The sequence below is a fragment of the Triticum aestivum genome, chromosome 2B, assembly GCF_018294505.1.
Source record: "Triticum aestivum cultivar Chinese Spring chromosome 2B, IWGSC CS RefSeq v2.1, whole genome shotgun sequence".
In the NCBI taxonomy this organism is placed as follows: domain Eukaryota; kingdom Viridiplantae; phylum Streptophyta; class Magnoliopsida; order Poales; family Poaceae; genus Triticum; species Triticum aestivum.
In genome coordinates, this window is record NC_057798.1 from 15,875,061 (window position 1) to 15,888,912 (window position 13,852).

General features: G+C 43.0%; 1 protein-coding gene and 1 pseudogene across 1 annotated transcript; one reads left to right on the forward strand and one right to left on the reverse strand.

Annotated features, from left to right (window-relative positions):
• The first annotated feature begins 5,450 nt into the window (after window positions 1-5,450).
• LOC123038763 ((-)-alpha-terpineol synthase-like) lies at window positions 5,451-9,877 on the forward strand (annotated as a pseudogene).
• A 239-nt stretch (window positions 9,878-10,116) lies between these two features.
• LOC123043135 (CDT1-like protein a, chloroplastic) lies at window positions 10,117-13,402 on the reverse strand. Its single transcript, XM_044465489.1, has 7 exons — window positions 12,918-13,402; window positions 12,256-12,375; window positions 11,930-12,164; window positions 11,142-11,774; window positions 10,858-11,059; window positions 10,681-10,771; window positions 10,117-10,584 (listed from the first exon to the last, which is right to left on the reverse strand). The coding sequence occupies exons 1-7, from the start codon at window positions 13,319-13,321 to the stop codon at window positions 10,527-10,529; spliced, it is 1,743 nt and encodes a 580-aa protein (XP_044321424.1). The 5' UTR covers window positions 13,322-13,402; the 3' UTR covers window positions 10,117-10,526.
• Window positions 13,403-13,852: the final 450 nt, after the last annotated feature.

A 13,852-nucleotide genomic window follows, 5' to 3' on the forward strand; every position in this document is an offset into this window, starting at 1 on the left:
ACTACGGTTGCCCAGCAGGCAAATTACTCTTACAGTCAGCAGCGACTACATTCCACCCCTCATCCTAGTCGCAGCAGAAGCCGCCATGCTGAGTCGCCAGTGATTGCTTTTATCTGTGTTGGTATTTCCACAAAGTGGAAGGGATAATGGAGCACAACAAAGGTAAGAATTTCCCTCAGTTATGAAACCAAGGTTATCAATCCATTAGGAGAATCAAGCAACACTATGTAAACAACACGTGCAAACAAATAACAAATACTTGCAATCCAAAGCATAAGAGGGGTTGTCAACCCCTCCACGGTATTGAGATAGATTAAATTGTATAGATTTTATAAATAGATCTAACTAAAACACAAAATAAAAAAATTGCAGGAAGGTATTTTTGGTTTTAATATGATAGGAAATAGACCTGAAGGCCATATATTTCACTAGAGGCTTCTCTCAAGAAAATAGCATATGGTGGGTAAACAAATTACTTTTGAGCAATTGATAGAAAAGCAAATAATCATGAAGATATCCAATGCAATCATCATGTATATAGGCATCACGTACAATATTAGTAGATCGAAACGATTCTGTATCTAGTACTATTACTCCACACATCGTCCGTTATCCAGCATGCATCTAGTGTATTAAGTTCATGGAGAAGCAGAGTAATGCAATAAGAAAGATGGCAATGATGTAGACAAGATAAACTCACGTATGAATAAAACCCATCTTGTTACCCTTAATAGCAATGAAACATGTGTGTCATGTCTCTTTCTATCACTGAGATTGAGCACTGCAAGTTCGAACTCATCACAAAGCACCTCTTCCCATGGCAAGATAAATCAATCTAGTTGGCCAAACCAAACCAGTAAATCGGAGGAGAAATACAAGGCTATACAAATCATGCATAAAAGAGTTCAGCAAAGACTCAATTAATATTAATGAATAGAACTGATCATAAACCCACAATTCATCGGATCTCAACAAACACACTACAAAAAAGAGTTACGTCAAATAGATCTCCAAGAATATCGAGGAGAACATTGTATTGAAGATCAAAAAGAGAAAAGTCATCTAGCTACTGCTTACGGACCCGTAGGTCTGTGGTAAACTACTCACGCATCATCGGAAGGGCAACAAGGATCATGTAGAACCTCTCCGTGATCATTGACCCCTCCAGCAGAGTGCCGAAAAAGGCCTCTAGATTGGATCTCGTGGTTGTGGAACTTACGGCTGTAGAAAAAGTGTTTCATTGACTCCCCTAGGGTTTCTGGGATTTTAGAGTATTTATACAGGCGAAAGTCGGTTGAGAAGGTTCCCATGGGCTCCACTACCCAACAGGGCGCGCCGGGGGCCCCTGGCACGCCCTGCTGCCTAGTGGGCCCCATGGGCCTCCTCCCGTGTGCTCCTTTGGCTCCTTGTGTGTCTTCTAGGTAGAAAAAAAATCTCCAAAAAGTTTCGTGGCATTTGGACTTCGTTTGGTATTGATTTTCTGCAAAGTAAAAGACAAGCAAAAAACACCAACTAGCACTAGGCACTATGTTAATAGGTTAGTCCAAAAATTGATATAAAGGTGCTAGTAAATGAATATAAAACATCCAAGATTGATACTATAACAGCATGGAACAATAAAAAACTACATATATGATGGAGACGTATCGGCATCCTCAAGCTTAATTCATGCTCGTCCTCGAGTAGGTAAATGATAAAAACATATTTTTTTTATGTGGAATGCTACCTAACATGTTCATCACATATTCTTTTCTTTTGTAGCATGGACATTTGGACTTTAGATGATTCAAAGCAATAGTCTATAATTTGACATGAAAACATTAATACTCAAGCATATCAACAAGCAACCATGTCTTTCAAAATATCAACGCTAAAGAAAGCTATCCCTATCCCATTATGCTCAATCATTGATCCATTCATGAAACACACTCAAATATTAGCTACATCCAATGCACAAGTATGACAATAGTGTTCCCTAGTAGGTGCTTTATAAGAGAAAATGGAGACTCAATAAAATAAAAATTGCATAAAAGTAAATAGATAGGCCTTCATAGAGGGAAGCAAAGATTTGTAGAGTTGCAAGAGCTCAAAGCTTAAATTGAGTGATAAAATATTTTGGAAGACATGCTTTTCCTGTCAACGGAAACGACCGAGAATTCCCAATATCTTCCATGCTAGATAACCCATAGGTGGTTCCCAAACATAAAATAAATTGTATTCCTTCTTCCACCATTCTTTCAAAATCCATGGCTATCTGTATCGACGGGTGCCTTCCATACCAACACTTTCCAAGGAATTTATCATTGAACAACATTTTTTTCATTTCGAGACGGGGCATCCCTATTACCTGCACACTCTCATGCAATGACAAATGAATAAACACACATCTTGAGAATAACCTACCTAGCATGGAAAATATTGGACACCCCCTGCCGCTTCATGAGTGGTACAGGCACACAAAAAGGAAATTCATTTTGAAAATTAGAGTTGACACATACAAATTTACATGGAACTACATGAAATACCGCATATATGTAGTTATGGTGGACTTATTTGGCACAACTTGGTTTAGGATTTTGGATGCGCAAGCAGTATTCCTGCTTAGTACAAGAAAATGCTAGCAAATAGATTGAGAAGCAACCAACCAAAAAACAAAAACGATCATAAACGAGCGTTGAACATAACTAACACCGAATAATGCATCACAAGTAGGATGTAATTTCATTGCATAACTATTGACTTTCGTGCTTGCATAGGGAATCACAAATCTTAACACCAATATTATTACTAAAGCATAATTAGCCATCAACATCACTCGCATAAAGCGAGACATACCTCTCCCGACCGTATAGATGGATGGACGAAGGAGATAGCTCAGGCAAGGTAGGGCCGCTAGGCTTGCGGGGCAAAACCACAGATTAGGCGATTGGACCAATGGAATGAGGGAGGGAGGAATAATTGTTCATGCTGGCAAGTTGAAGAAGAACAATCCATCAGGAAGTTGAAGATGGAGCACGCCGGTCCATTGGATTTTAATTCCAACCATGCTTTTCTTATGTGGTCCCTTTATGTATTTTCCACCGTGATTTCAATTCGACTATGGTATGGGAATACGAGCATTAGTAAGTTCTCAGTGGTTTGTATGGAATTTTGCTATAAAAAACCAAGAAAGTCAGATTTTTAGCCATGACAAATGAAACGATTTCCATCAGCATACTGGTGCGAGGATGGCAAAATTAGTTTGCAAACACGAATATTTTCTGGAAAAAAAGGAAATGAGGCGGATTTGCCATGTTCACCAACTAAACTTATCATCCTTGACGAACACAACTTGCCATGAAAAATGTTATTTTGTCATAGCTAAAAGTCTTACATTCTCTGGTTATCCGAGTAAAAAACAATAGCCTCTAGAAGAAGTATCACCACAAAAATACTATCATCCCTAGTCACCACAACAATATGTGGCTGAAAGGAAATAGTACTACCAATTCGGTATTGCATCATGTCCCACGATTTTCATGCGGGCTGAGCTAGGTATGCTGCTGGGTGCCTGGTAGCTCGCCTATAAATTGGCGACAAGTATTAAGAAAAAAATTAATCAAGAATTAAGAAAAATAATAATCAAGCATTAAGAATGTTAATCAAGTATAAATATTAACCAAGAATTAAGAATGTTAATAAATCGGCGACAAGTATTAAGAAAAATATTAATCAAGTATTTAAAAAATATTAATCAATCATATATTTAAAAATGGTAATCAAGCATTAAGAAAAATATTAAACAAGTATTTGAAAAATCTTACTGAAGCATTTGAAAAATGTTAAATTTGTATTGAAATAATTTTTACCATGTATTTAAAAAAATTAAGCTTGTATTGTATTCCAAAAATATTTATCTTGTATTTGAAAAATATTAAATATGTATAGAAAATTGTTGACCATGTATTCAAAAAATATATAACTTTTATTTGAAAATTTTAAACATTTATTATAAAAATGGTGTTGACGCATACGAAAAATGTAGAATGAGAATCAAAAGAACAAAGAAAAACAATGAAAGTCAAAAAAATAAGAAAAGAAACCACAGAAAAAATAAAATAAAATAACTGAAGAAACAAGTGCAAAAAGAATGGAAAACCAGTGAAAAGCGATAAGAACAAAGAAAAATAAAAACAGCATTGGAAACTAAGCAAAAAACAAAAACAAAAAAAGAAGGAAAATGAGAAAGAAAGAAAGAAAGAAAACCAATAAAAACCATGAAAGAAACAAACAAAACCCAAAGAAAAATGGAAGAAAAAACCCAAAAAAATAAGTATAATGATGAAAAAAGAATAGCAAAGAAAACAGGAGAGAGAGAAAAAAGAAAACCAAACCGAAACAAAAGAAAACTAAAAATAGAAAAAAATAATAGAGAAAAGCTATAGCAACCGAACCTGCAGCGCACGAGCGCCAGCAATAGATCTACACTAATGTGTCTGGCCCATATGCAAGCACCTTCACCGAGAGGGCTTCCATGCTCAACGCGAGAGAAGCTAGTGTCTCGCTATAAATTAATGAGACTATAAGCGAGACATACCTCTCCCGGCCGTATAGAGGGATTGTCAAAGGAGACAGCTCAGGCAAGGTTGGGCCGCTAGGCTTGCGGGGCACCACCGCAGATTAGGCGGTTGGACCAGTGGAATGAGGGAGGGAGGAAATAATTGTTCATGTTAACAAGTTGAAGAAGAACAATCCATCAAGAAGTTAATTCCAACCATGATTTTCTTATGTGGTCCCTTTATGTATTTTCCACCTGATTTCAATTCGACCATTGTATGGGAATATGAGAATTAGTAAGTTCTCAGTGGTTTGTATGGAATTTTGCTATAAAACCCCAAGAAAGTCAGATTTTTAGCCATGACAAATGAAACGATTTCCATCGGCATACTTGTGCGGGGATGGCAAAATTAGTTTGCAAACACGAATATTTTCTGGAAAAAAAAATGAAAAGAGGCGGATTTGCCATGTTCACCAACTAAACTTGTCATCCTCGACCAACACAACTTGCCATGAAAAATGTTATTTTGTTATACCTAAAAGTCTTACATTCTCTGGTATCCGGGTAAAAAACAATAGCCTCTAGAAGAAGTATCACCACAAAAATACTCTCATCCCTAGTCACCACAACAATATATGGCTGAAAGGAAATAGTACTACCAATTCTGTATGCATCATGTCTCTAATCGTATGAGTGTGGGAAGAGAATTCATCGTACGTATAGCACACTCAAGCGGGCTGAGCTAGGTATGCTGCTGGGTGCCTGGTAGCTCGCCTATAAATTGGCACCTATTCTGGCTACTCTCAAACAACAAACAGCGGTAAGTTTACTGGCTACTACAGCTTAGAAGTACTAACCTCGTTGCCAAGCTCTCGCTGTTGCAAAAGCTGACTAGGTTGCAGCGCACCGCACCATGGCGTGGCAATGGCAGCAAACAGTGGCCACGATGAGTACATGCTTTCCGACGTCCTCGCCGGCAACGGTGCGCTGTGCCGCGGCGGCTTGGCGGTCTGCCAACTACGCTCCCAGCTCCTCGCCCAACAATGGCAGACAGGCAGATCAAGTACATTTATCAGCTGAACATATCATATTTTCTACCGGCATGTAGTATATAAAGTACTGTAGATGAAATGCTTATGGAAATTATTCCGTGCATGCATGGATGATGTCACGGGTCGATAAGTTGAAGGCCTGCGTGGGGCCAGGTACTATTCTTGCAAGCAGCCCGAAAAATACACGAAAAAACTCCTTTTCTTCCCCAATCGCAGGCTCAGCGCCGCCGGCCGCCCCTACCGTGCCTCTCCGATTCCAGTGTTGTGGCCGGCCATTAATGGCGTGAATTTCCCAATCGGCTCTCCTTCCTTCTCAATGCTGTGCCCATTCCCTAGACTTTGGAGAGGGTAGATGTTCTCTTTCCAGTAATTCTGTTCCTTAATTCATAGATTCATTGATAAATAGCTCTGCGCAGGATTCCACATCGCACATCCACCAAATCTATATGGATCTTCTTATGCTCTTCATTGGATCCAAACGTGGTAGAGAGCTCAGGCAGGAGACTAGAGAAGGGAGAAATTTTGTCCACCTATGGCATTGTATTTTTGTTCGTGCTGATTACTGCAGCATACGGATCAAGCCATCTACATCTACATCTACATCCATCATTTCATTCCCAGGTGCTGTTGATCCTTGTATTAACCATTTTTATACAGCTTATTTAGTGACATGTCTTCAAGAAACTATTCTGCTAGTGGAATCCCAAAAGGATCAATTGCTAAGTTCTTCAAAACTAGTAATTCTTTGAGGGAATCTGCATGTTTTGATCATCATAGTATAAACATGAAACGAAAAGGTGCTGGCACCCTATTATCTTGGCCTTCCAGCTGTGTTAGGATTTGTGCGAGGCAGTCTACAGCTGCAGACGTTTTGCAGGCTCAGCGTGATTAGTCAGGCTTGTTTAGTGAGATAGAAAGCGACGGGAGGGAGTAGGGAGGGAGTAGCATGCAGAAGTAGGCTTTGCAGGAGTAGGCATGACAGGAGGCCTAGGGTTGAAGTGATAGCATGCAGACGGTAAAACAATGTTGTTCTCTTCGTCTTGATATATTTCTTTTGTAGTACTACAAAATTTATTAAATACATAACTGGGGCGTAAGTGTTACTGCACCTGTGCATTATCCGCTATGAAACCTACAACAGACGATTCTACTCGAGTTTGTTTTTCTTCTTTCGAATCTATCTGTCACGACGCAATTAAAAAGAGAGTCGGCAGCTGGCTCTGCCATGCACGTTCAAACGCAAGGACACGGAAAAGTTCCTAAAACATAGTGCGCCCAATCCATGTCCACGCTTGCAACACGGCAGCCTGTGTTCTCTATGACAGATAGATTCCTGCCAGATGAATAGTGAGCCCAAGACCGGTCAAGACACACGGTGCCAAAATTTACAGCCCCGATATGGAAAAGCCGCATAGAAGTGACACTAGCTAGGGAGGAATCAAACCTACGAGCACAGTGGCAGTCTAGGCCCAGGCCAGCTCCATTTGAACTGCGACCGGCCTCCCATGAACAGTAAATCTGCTAATCGTTTGCTAGCTAAAGTAGTGCATGGCACATATCCCTAATAAGAGCTGGATTCTAGACCAACTGTGTGATAAGGGGGGTGCCTAGGCCCCCCGGTGCTAAAAATCCATTCAAAAACATGAAATAGTCAGTTTGCTTTGCCATCTCTTATGCAGGATAGTTTGGAAGAGATGAGTTATTATTTTGGTGAAGAATTATTATGTGAAGAACATGCAGATTGGGGAGGATCAAGAAACAAATGTTAGTTGTTGCATTAATTTATATATATCTCATGGTGACACGAATGTTTTAAGAAAGCAACCAGTTTCGACAAGGCCATTTGTTGTGCAGAAAAAAACAATGTCTCCATTGACAATTAAGAAGTCAATCTTTTGTGGAGCTGTATTGTTTCATTACTATCATGATACAGTTCTCTTGATTGATAAATTGTTGTACTGTCAGTCTTAAGAGTCCAAAGATAATCAATATATGCTATGCATTGGATATTTTAATTTGATCTTTTGTGTTTCAAGAAGGGCCCCCTTGTTCTTCTCTTGCCCCTGGGCCCCGTATATCTATGGGACGGCCCTGCTGGTAGCAGCGAGCCGAGGCGACCACCAAGCTGTGAAGCTCAGGCTTGTCGACACGGTGCAATGGCTTGGCATCGCCTACCATTTCAAGGAGGAGATCGAAACTATCTTTAGGTCCGTCCACCGCTAGCCTCGCCGGTGCAGCTTAGATATTGCTTCTGCGGCCTTGAGGTTCAGGTTGCTCAGGGACGGTGGTTTCCCAGCCTTCTTCCCTCCAGGTACCTAGTTAATGAAATATGAAAAACATACACTTAGAGGTTGTAAGAAAAACCAAAAACTACGGCCAAAATTTTGGAAATTAAACATATCTGCACCAAATGCATGGTCCAGATTCAATCACAGTTGAAACTTTGACTTATGTGTATGGCTAGGTTTTGTATACTTAAGTACTTAACTGACATTGTTTCATGGTAACGTATATTACAGAATCTCTGCAAACTCTCAAGCGTGGATCCGACGATGTCAGAGGACTCCTCTCACTCTACGAGGCTTCATAACTTGCATTCGGAGGCGAGGAAACACTAGACGAGGCAAGAGCATTTTCTAAGAAAGCTCTCAAAAAGCTCTTGCCATCCATGGATCACCACTTACGGCGCAGTGTAGTACCAGGGACGAAGCTACAAAAAAAGTTCAATGGGTCTATCACAGTGGGGTCATCTTTGATTAATGAATAGTGATTAGTACTTAGTTTCTGAAGGATTTGCTAATTCCATTGGGGTCAATTGACCCCAATCCTTACAAGGCAGCTCCGTCCCTGTGTAGCACGTTCTTTGGACCTTCCATTGCACCGGAGGTCTCCTAGACTAGAAGCAAGATGATCCATAGATCACTATTCTAGAGAGGAGAGCAATTATGACCCATTGCTCGTTAGATTTGCAACGACAGACTTCAACAACGTGCAAAGTGTGCATCAGGAAGAACTCGCGAGACTAGCAAGGTAATTGAGCGTGAAGAAATGTACATTTAAATTAGCCCGCTAATTACTTCACATAATTGATGGGTTTTGAAGATATGAAAATGTACCTGCTTAATTGTAGGTGGTGGAAGGGGACTGCCCGTAGTGAAAAATTGGGGTTCGCCAGGGATCGTCTCATGGAGTGCTTTCATTACGCAAATGGAATTGTGTGGGAGCCAAACAATGGAGCATGTCGAGAAGTGCTTACTAAAGTCGCCAATCTAATAGTTCACTTAGATGATATTTATGATGTGTATGGAACTCTAGATGAACTTGTTCTCTTCACCGACGCCATTGGAAGGTAACTACATTCAATGGTGCACTTCTCATATTCAAGTAATATTCTTTTTCTTAAATAATAATTCAAGTAATATTCTTGTCCTAGAGTAGCATGTAACATATATATGACACGTTAGTTTCAAATTAAATGAAGCTTTTCCATTATCTAAAATTAATACATAATTTCAGATGGGAAGAAAGTCCTAGTGAAAGACTCCCCGAATACATACAAGCACTCTATTCTGTGATGTACAACACATCCACTGAGGTGGCTGAAAATGTGTTGGAACAACATGGTTGTGACGCTTGTCATGTTCTTCAGAAAGCGGTAAGTTCATATACACAATTAACTTACTCATAGGATATAGATTATTTTCACAAGGAACCCCATAAAAAATTCTGCATGGTTTTGCAGTGGCAAGACATGGCGGAGTCTTTCCTAGTGGAGGCAAAGTGGCACCATGGAAACCATAGACCAACACTTCGTGAGTATCTGGCCAATGGAGCAATTTCAGCCTCTGCTCCACTGTTGCTGCAACGACTCTGCAACCCACTCTGTAAGGAAAATTTATCCGGGTTGTTTTGCCCCTTACTGTTTCAATCACCAAAGTTGAATCTTTATGAGAGGTGTCTTATGTTGTGAAAATATGTGTAACAGGCCGAGCTGGAGCGAGGGGATGCACCATCATCAATAGCCATTCACATGTCGGAGAACAGGTCCAGTGAGCAAGAGTCCCGCAAAGCCATGGAAGATCTTACCATGGAAGCCTGTAAGTCGATTAATGAAGATGCTTTCAAACATTGCCAATTTTCTAGATCTTTTGCCAAGACTTGCGTGAATTTGGCCCGAATCTCACATTGTGTTTACCAAGGTGGGGATGGTTTTGGTGCGCCGAATGGTGAGAAGAAAAAGCAAATTAGAGAGTTGTTCTTGGACTCTTTCACGAGTGAGAAACATTAAATGGTGGAAGAGCATATGTTAGAAAGAATGTTATATATGCTTAACATTATCTGTAGGTATTGATTCTGATTTGTACTACTAAAACTCTAGAACCACACTAGCTGGTTGACTAAGTATAACCATTTGGTGCTCTTGATTTACAATGCTTAGTATTGAGTTTAGTTTGCTCTGTAACAAGAGGGGACCAGTTGTTAGAAATTTTCAGGAATCATAAAGTACCTCACACTTCTGTATCCTTGTTTCAAAGAGATAACAAACATCATTTCATCTTTTTATGCTTGGTCTTAGAGAAGACAGAATGCTTCAAGAGCCAGAAATAAAATGTTTTTCAGAGTTGAGGCCCAGATCAAGGATAACAAACATCATTTCATCCAGAGACATCTCGGAGCATACACATTATGTAAGAAATTGGCAGCCCAACCTCATCAGCTGTTAAGAGTACTTCAGCTACACATGTCAATCACTGAGTCAAGGGTTGTTGCGTCTTGTCTGATCTTGAACAGAAGCGCTGATAACTTAACTTAAACTGGGCAGTGTCTGAACTTGAGCATCAACTTCGACAACTACGCATCTTCCAGCATCTAGGCGCAACCTTGCACTAATATACCACAACATTTCTAAACAAGGAGAAACAATTTTGTGCTCCTCCCTACTCGACACCGGACAACCTTTGTCGAACCTCAGACTGGCTCAGTGCGGTATTGACACTGAAAATCAACATTAAAACGAATTAGGACGTCTGAGAATGATGGGGTGTAATAGTCGCACGCTCAGCATTTATGCATTGGATAAGAAATGTTTACCAGCAAAGAATATCTCCATTTCTTGCAGTCTTCTCAGAGATCCACTCTGGGACAAACTCTAGCAGCAGTCTCACTTGCTCTTCGACTTCACCTGCAAATTTAGGAGTTCAACATCAGGATTCACATCGCAGGCAACAAGCTGATGCGACAAAGATAGAAAGCACAGCTCACACTTACCCTTGTCAACGATCTTCGGGTTACTTTCGATGATCTTGTGGATGAGCTCCTGCTTTGTCAGTACAGTTCGCTGCCTCGACTGATAGATAAGGAAGATAATGTCAAAGGTGCTTGGCAGGCATGATATGAGCTTCTGCCGCTGAACGTGGTCCGCAAAGCCAGTTTCCTTCTCCTCCAAAGTTCTCTTCTCCTTCTCCTTTACCTGTAAATAACAAATATGTCATCCTTTGTTCACAGAGGAGCAAAAATGAGTTGACCGACGATCAGTATGAGTAAGAACTTACCGATTGCAAGAGGGACTTTGGAAGGAAACCGAGCAACTCATCATCGCCATCGCTTGGAGATGTGCTGCTCATGCTTTGGTTCTCTTCTTCCATTCTGCTTGCATCCTTTGTAGGTGTCATGAACAACTTGGCTCTAGCTGATCGCTTGGCCGTGTTTAGAGGTGGCGTGTCACACACAGTAGCAGATATTGGCCTCTGGGGGGTCTCAAGGTTCGGTGTGCCTGCCATTGATCTCACTGGTGTAGAGGCAAACTTGGCAGGAGTCCCTTCTGTAACACCAAACCTGAGTGCAACATCCTTGCTACTTTTCTCTTGCACTTGGGACTCATGATCTATGCCACCAGAAGTAGAACTGAGCATCAACTTCCTGCCCAGTGGAGATGGAGCAGTAGACTCAGCCTTCGGCGGCAGACCGGTTGTGCTGGCAGTTGCAGAGCAGGTTGAAGATCTTTGTGAGAACCTCCTCTTGAAAGACTGCGACATGTGCGACAGTGCAACAGCCGGCTGTTCAGCCAGGCTTGGTGATGGCGCGGCAAATACAACTTCAGTAACAACTCTTGGTGTGCTCTGAGCCACACTTGATTTTGCTTGAGTAAATGGATACGGCAGCTCATGCTCCGGGATGTCATCTCCCTGAAAGATAAATTACAGAGAGAACATGAGTACTTCAACTAGTACATTTGCTTGACTGGCACCAGTAATCATACAGTTACTGAACTGTTCTCATATGACAATAAATTTGCACATGTAACTGTGTTGAAAGTGTGAAAGATACAAGATGATCATACCTCAGGATGTTTCCTGAAGAAGTCGACAAGCCTCTGCCTGAACATCCTTCTCAAAGCAGAGTAGCGGGTTTCCCCCTTCTGCATCGCACTGTCCTCAACCGAATCAACCAATAGGTTCACCTGCAGATCCGGCTTCATGCAGCAAGTCTTGTCGTCGCGCAGAAGGATCTTGTTGATGACAATAGCCTCGGGCATAATGTACTTGAGCTGCGCGAGATGGCCATAGGTAAACCTCCTGCAGACAGAATTGCGTAAATTAGAGACTGGATTATGTAAATCAAACACAGCAGCAATCATCTGATTGTTTTGTCATAAGAGGCCAGTACCTCTCAGCCAAGTTCTGAATGCTAGCACAGATGTTGGGGAATGTTGCCTTGGATCCCTTCATGCGGAGGAGCCGGGTGGAGCTCTCGAAGCAGTTGAAGAACTCGCAGAGAATCTCATAGCTGATCATCGATGACATAAACCAAATTAGAAAATAGAACTAGTGCAGTAAAAATATGCTGGAAATTATCGGCGTGAATTTTGCATCTTCCAGATAACGATTGTAATCATCTAATGTCAGTTGCAGTAAATTGCATCACAGAAATAAAGTATACAGATTGTTGTTGGTTGTACTAACACGATGATGGTCTGAAACTAAGTGAAAGGATTCAATTTGGGGGCGCAAACAAGAAATCGGACCAGATCCATCGCTAATCAGAGAAGATGTCTGCATCCTTGGAGTGTCAGTTGCAGTAACTTGCATCTCAGAAACAATATGCACAGATTCAGGGATGGTCTGAAACTAAGTAAAAGGATCCGATTTGGGGGCGCAAGCAAGAAATCGGACTAGATCCAACGCTAATCAGAGAGGATGTTTTCATCCGAACGATTCTAGTTTGATGTTGATTTTACTAGATGGATAGACTGGTGGCCGTGGAAACTGACAGATCCCTTCATGCGAAAACAGGGGATGAAACTGTAGGTGCAGATCCGCGACAGTTACCTCTCCGGCAGCTTGACCTCGGGCCTGCGCTTGACGGGGCTGCGGCCGGCGCCGGCGCCCACGCCGAGCTCCCTCTCAACGGACTCGAGCGCGTCCTCCGCCCCGGCATCGACCCCCGCCGCAGGGCCCCTGCCGGCGCGCTGCAGCTCGAGCGCCGCCCGGCGGACCTCCTTGACGGACAGCGCCACGGCGCCGCCGCTGCGGCCCCTCCGCAGCAGCGGCCGCGGCTCCGTCTTCTCCGGGGTCACCAGATCCGCCGCGGCGGCCGGCACCGCCCTCTTCACCTTCTCCGGCGTCGCGAACTGGCCGGCCGACGACACGACCGACGTCTTCACCTTCCACGGCGACCCGGCGGTGGAGGCCGCGGTCGTCCGGGGCTTCTTGGAAGGGGTGGCGGCGTCCATCGCGCGGAGGCGGAGGAGGGGGTGGGTTGTGGTAGGGTTGGGCGCTCGGCGTGCGGCGGCGGCGGGGGTGGGGGTGGGGTGGGGTGGAGGATCTCCAGATTAGGGAGGTGTTTATAACTTTTTTTTACCGGGTCGGGTTGGGGTCGGGATCCATGGGGGTTTTGGCGGGAGGCAACGGCGAGGAGAGATGGCGCGAAGCGCTGTGGGGGGTGCCACGTGGGGCTTCCCGGCGTCCTTCGCGCCAAGCCGGGGGCGCCCTTCGCGCCAAGTTTGGAGCTTGTTGGAGGGCCGAAAGAAGAGGAGAGGCCCAAGTGTGAAACACGTCAGGGCCGGAGTGCTTCCTGTCACAAATGTGCCTGGGTGCCCATGGAGGCTGCCGAGGAGGGTGGCAGAGGTGGTGGTATCCGAGCGCCTCGTCGACGCCTGTAGCGCTGCCGGAACGGGAGACCGGCGCTCACACGAGCGGGGGCGGGCCGTCGCACATTAAGCTTCGCTCGCTCGCTCGGTGTTTGTTCGTTCGCTCAACTCGCC

Excerpts from the sequence above, each read along its gene's own strand:
- LOC123043135 (XM_044465489.1), bottom strand. The coding sequence starts at position 13,321 with ATGGACGCCGCCACCCCTTCCAAGAAGCCCCGGACGACCGCGGCCTCC. Across the intron at positions 12,376-12,917 it reads GAGGTCAAGCTGCCGGAGAG|CTATGAGATTCTCTGCGAGT; the intron begins GTAACTGTCGCG and ends ATCGATGATCAG. Across the intron at positions 10,585-10,680 it reads AATGGAGATATTCTTTGCTG|TGTCAATACCGCACTGAGCC; the intron begins GTAAACATTTCT and ends GTTGATTTTCAG.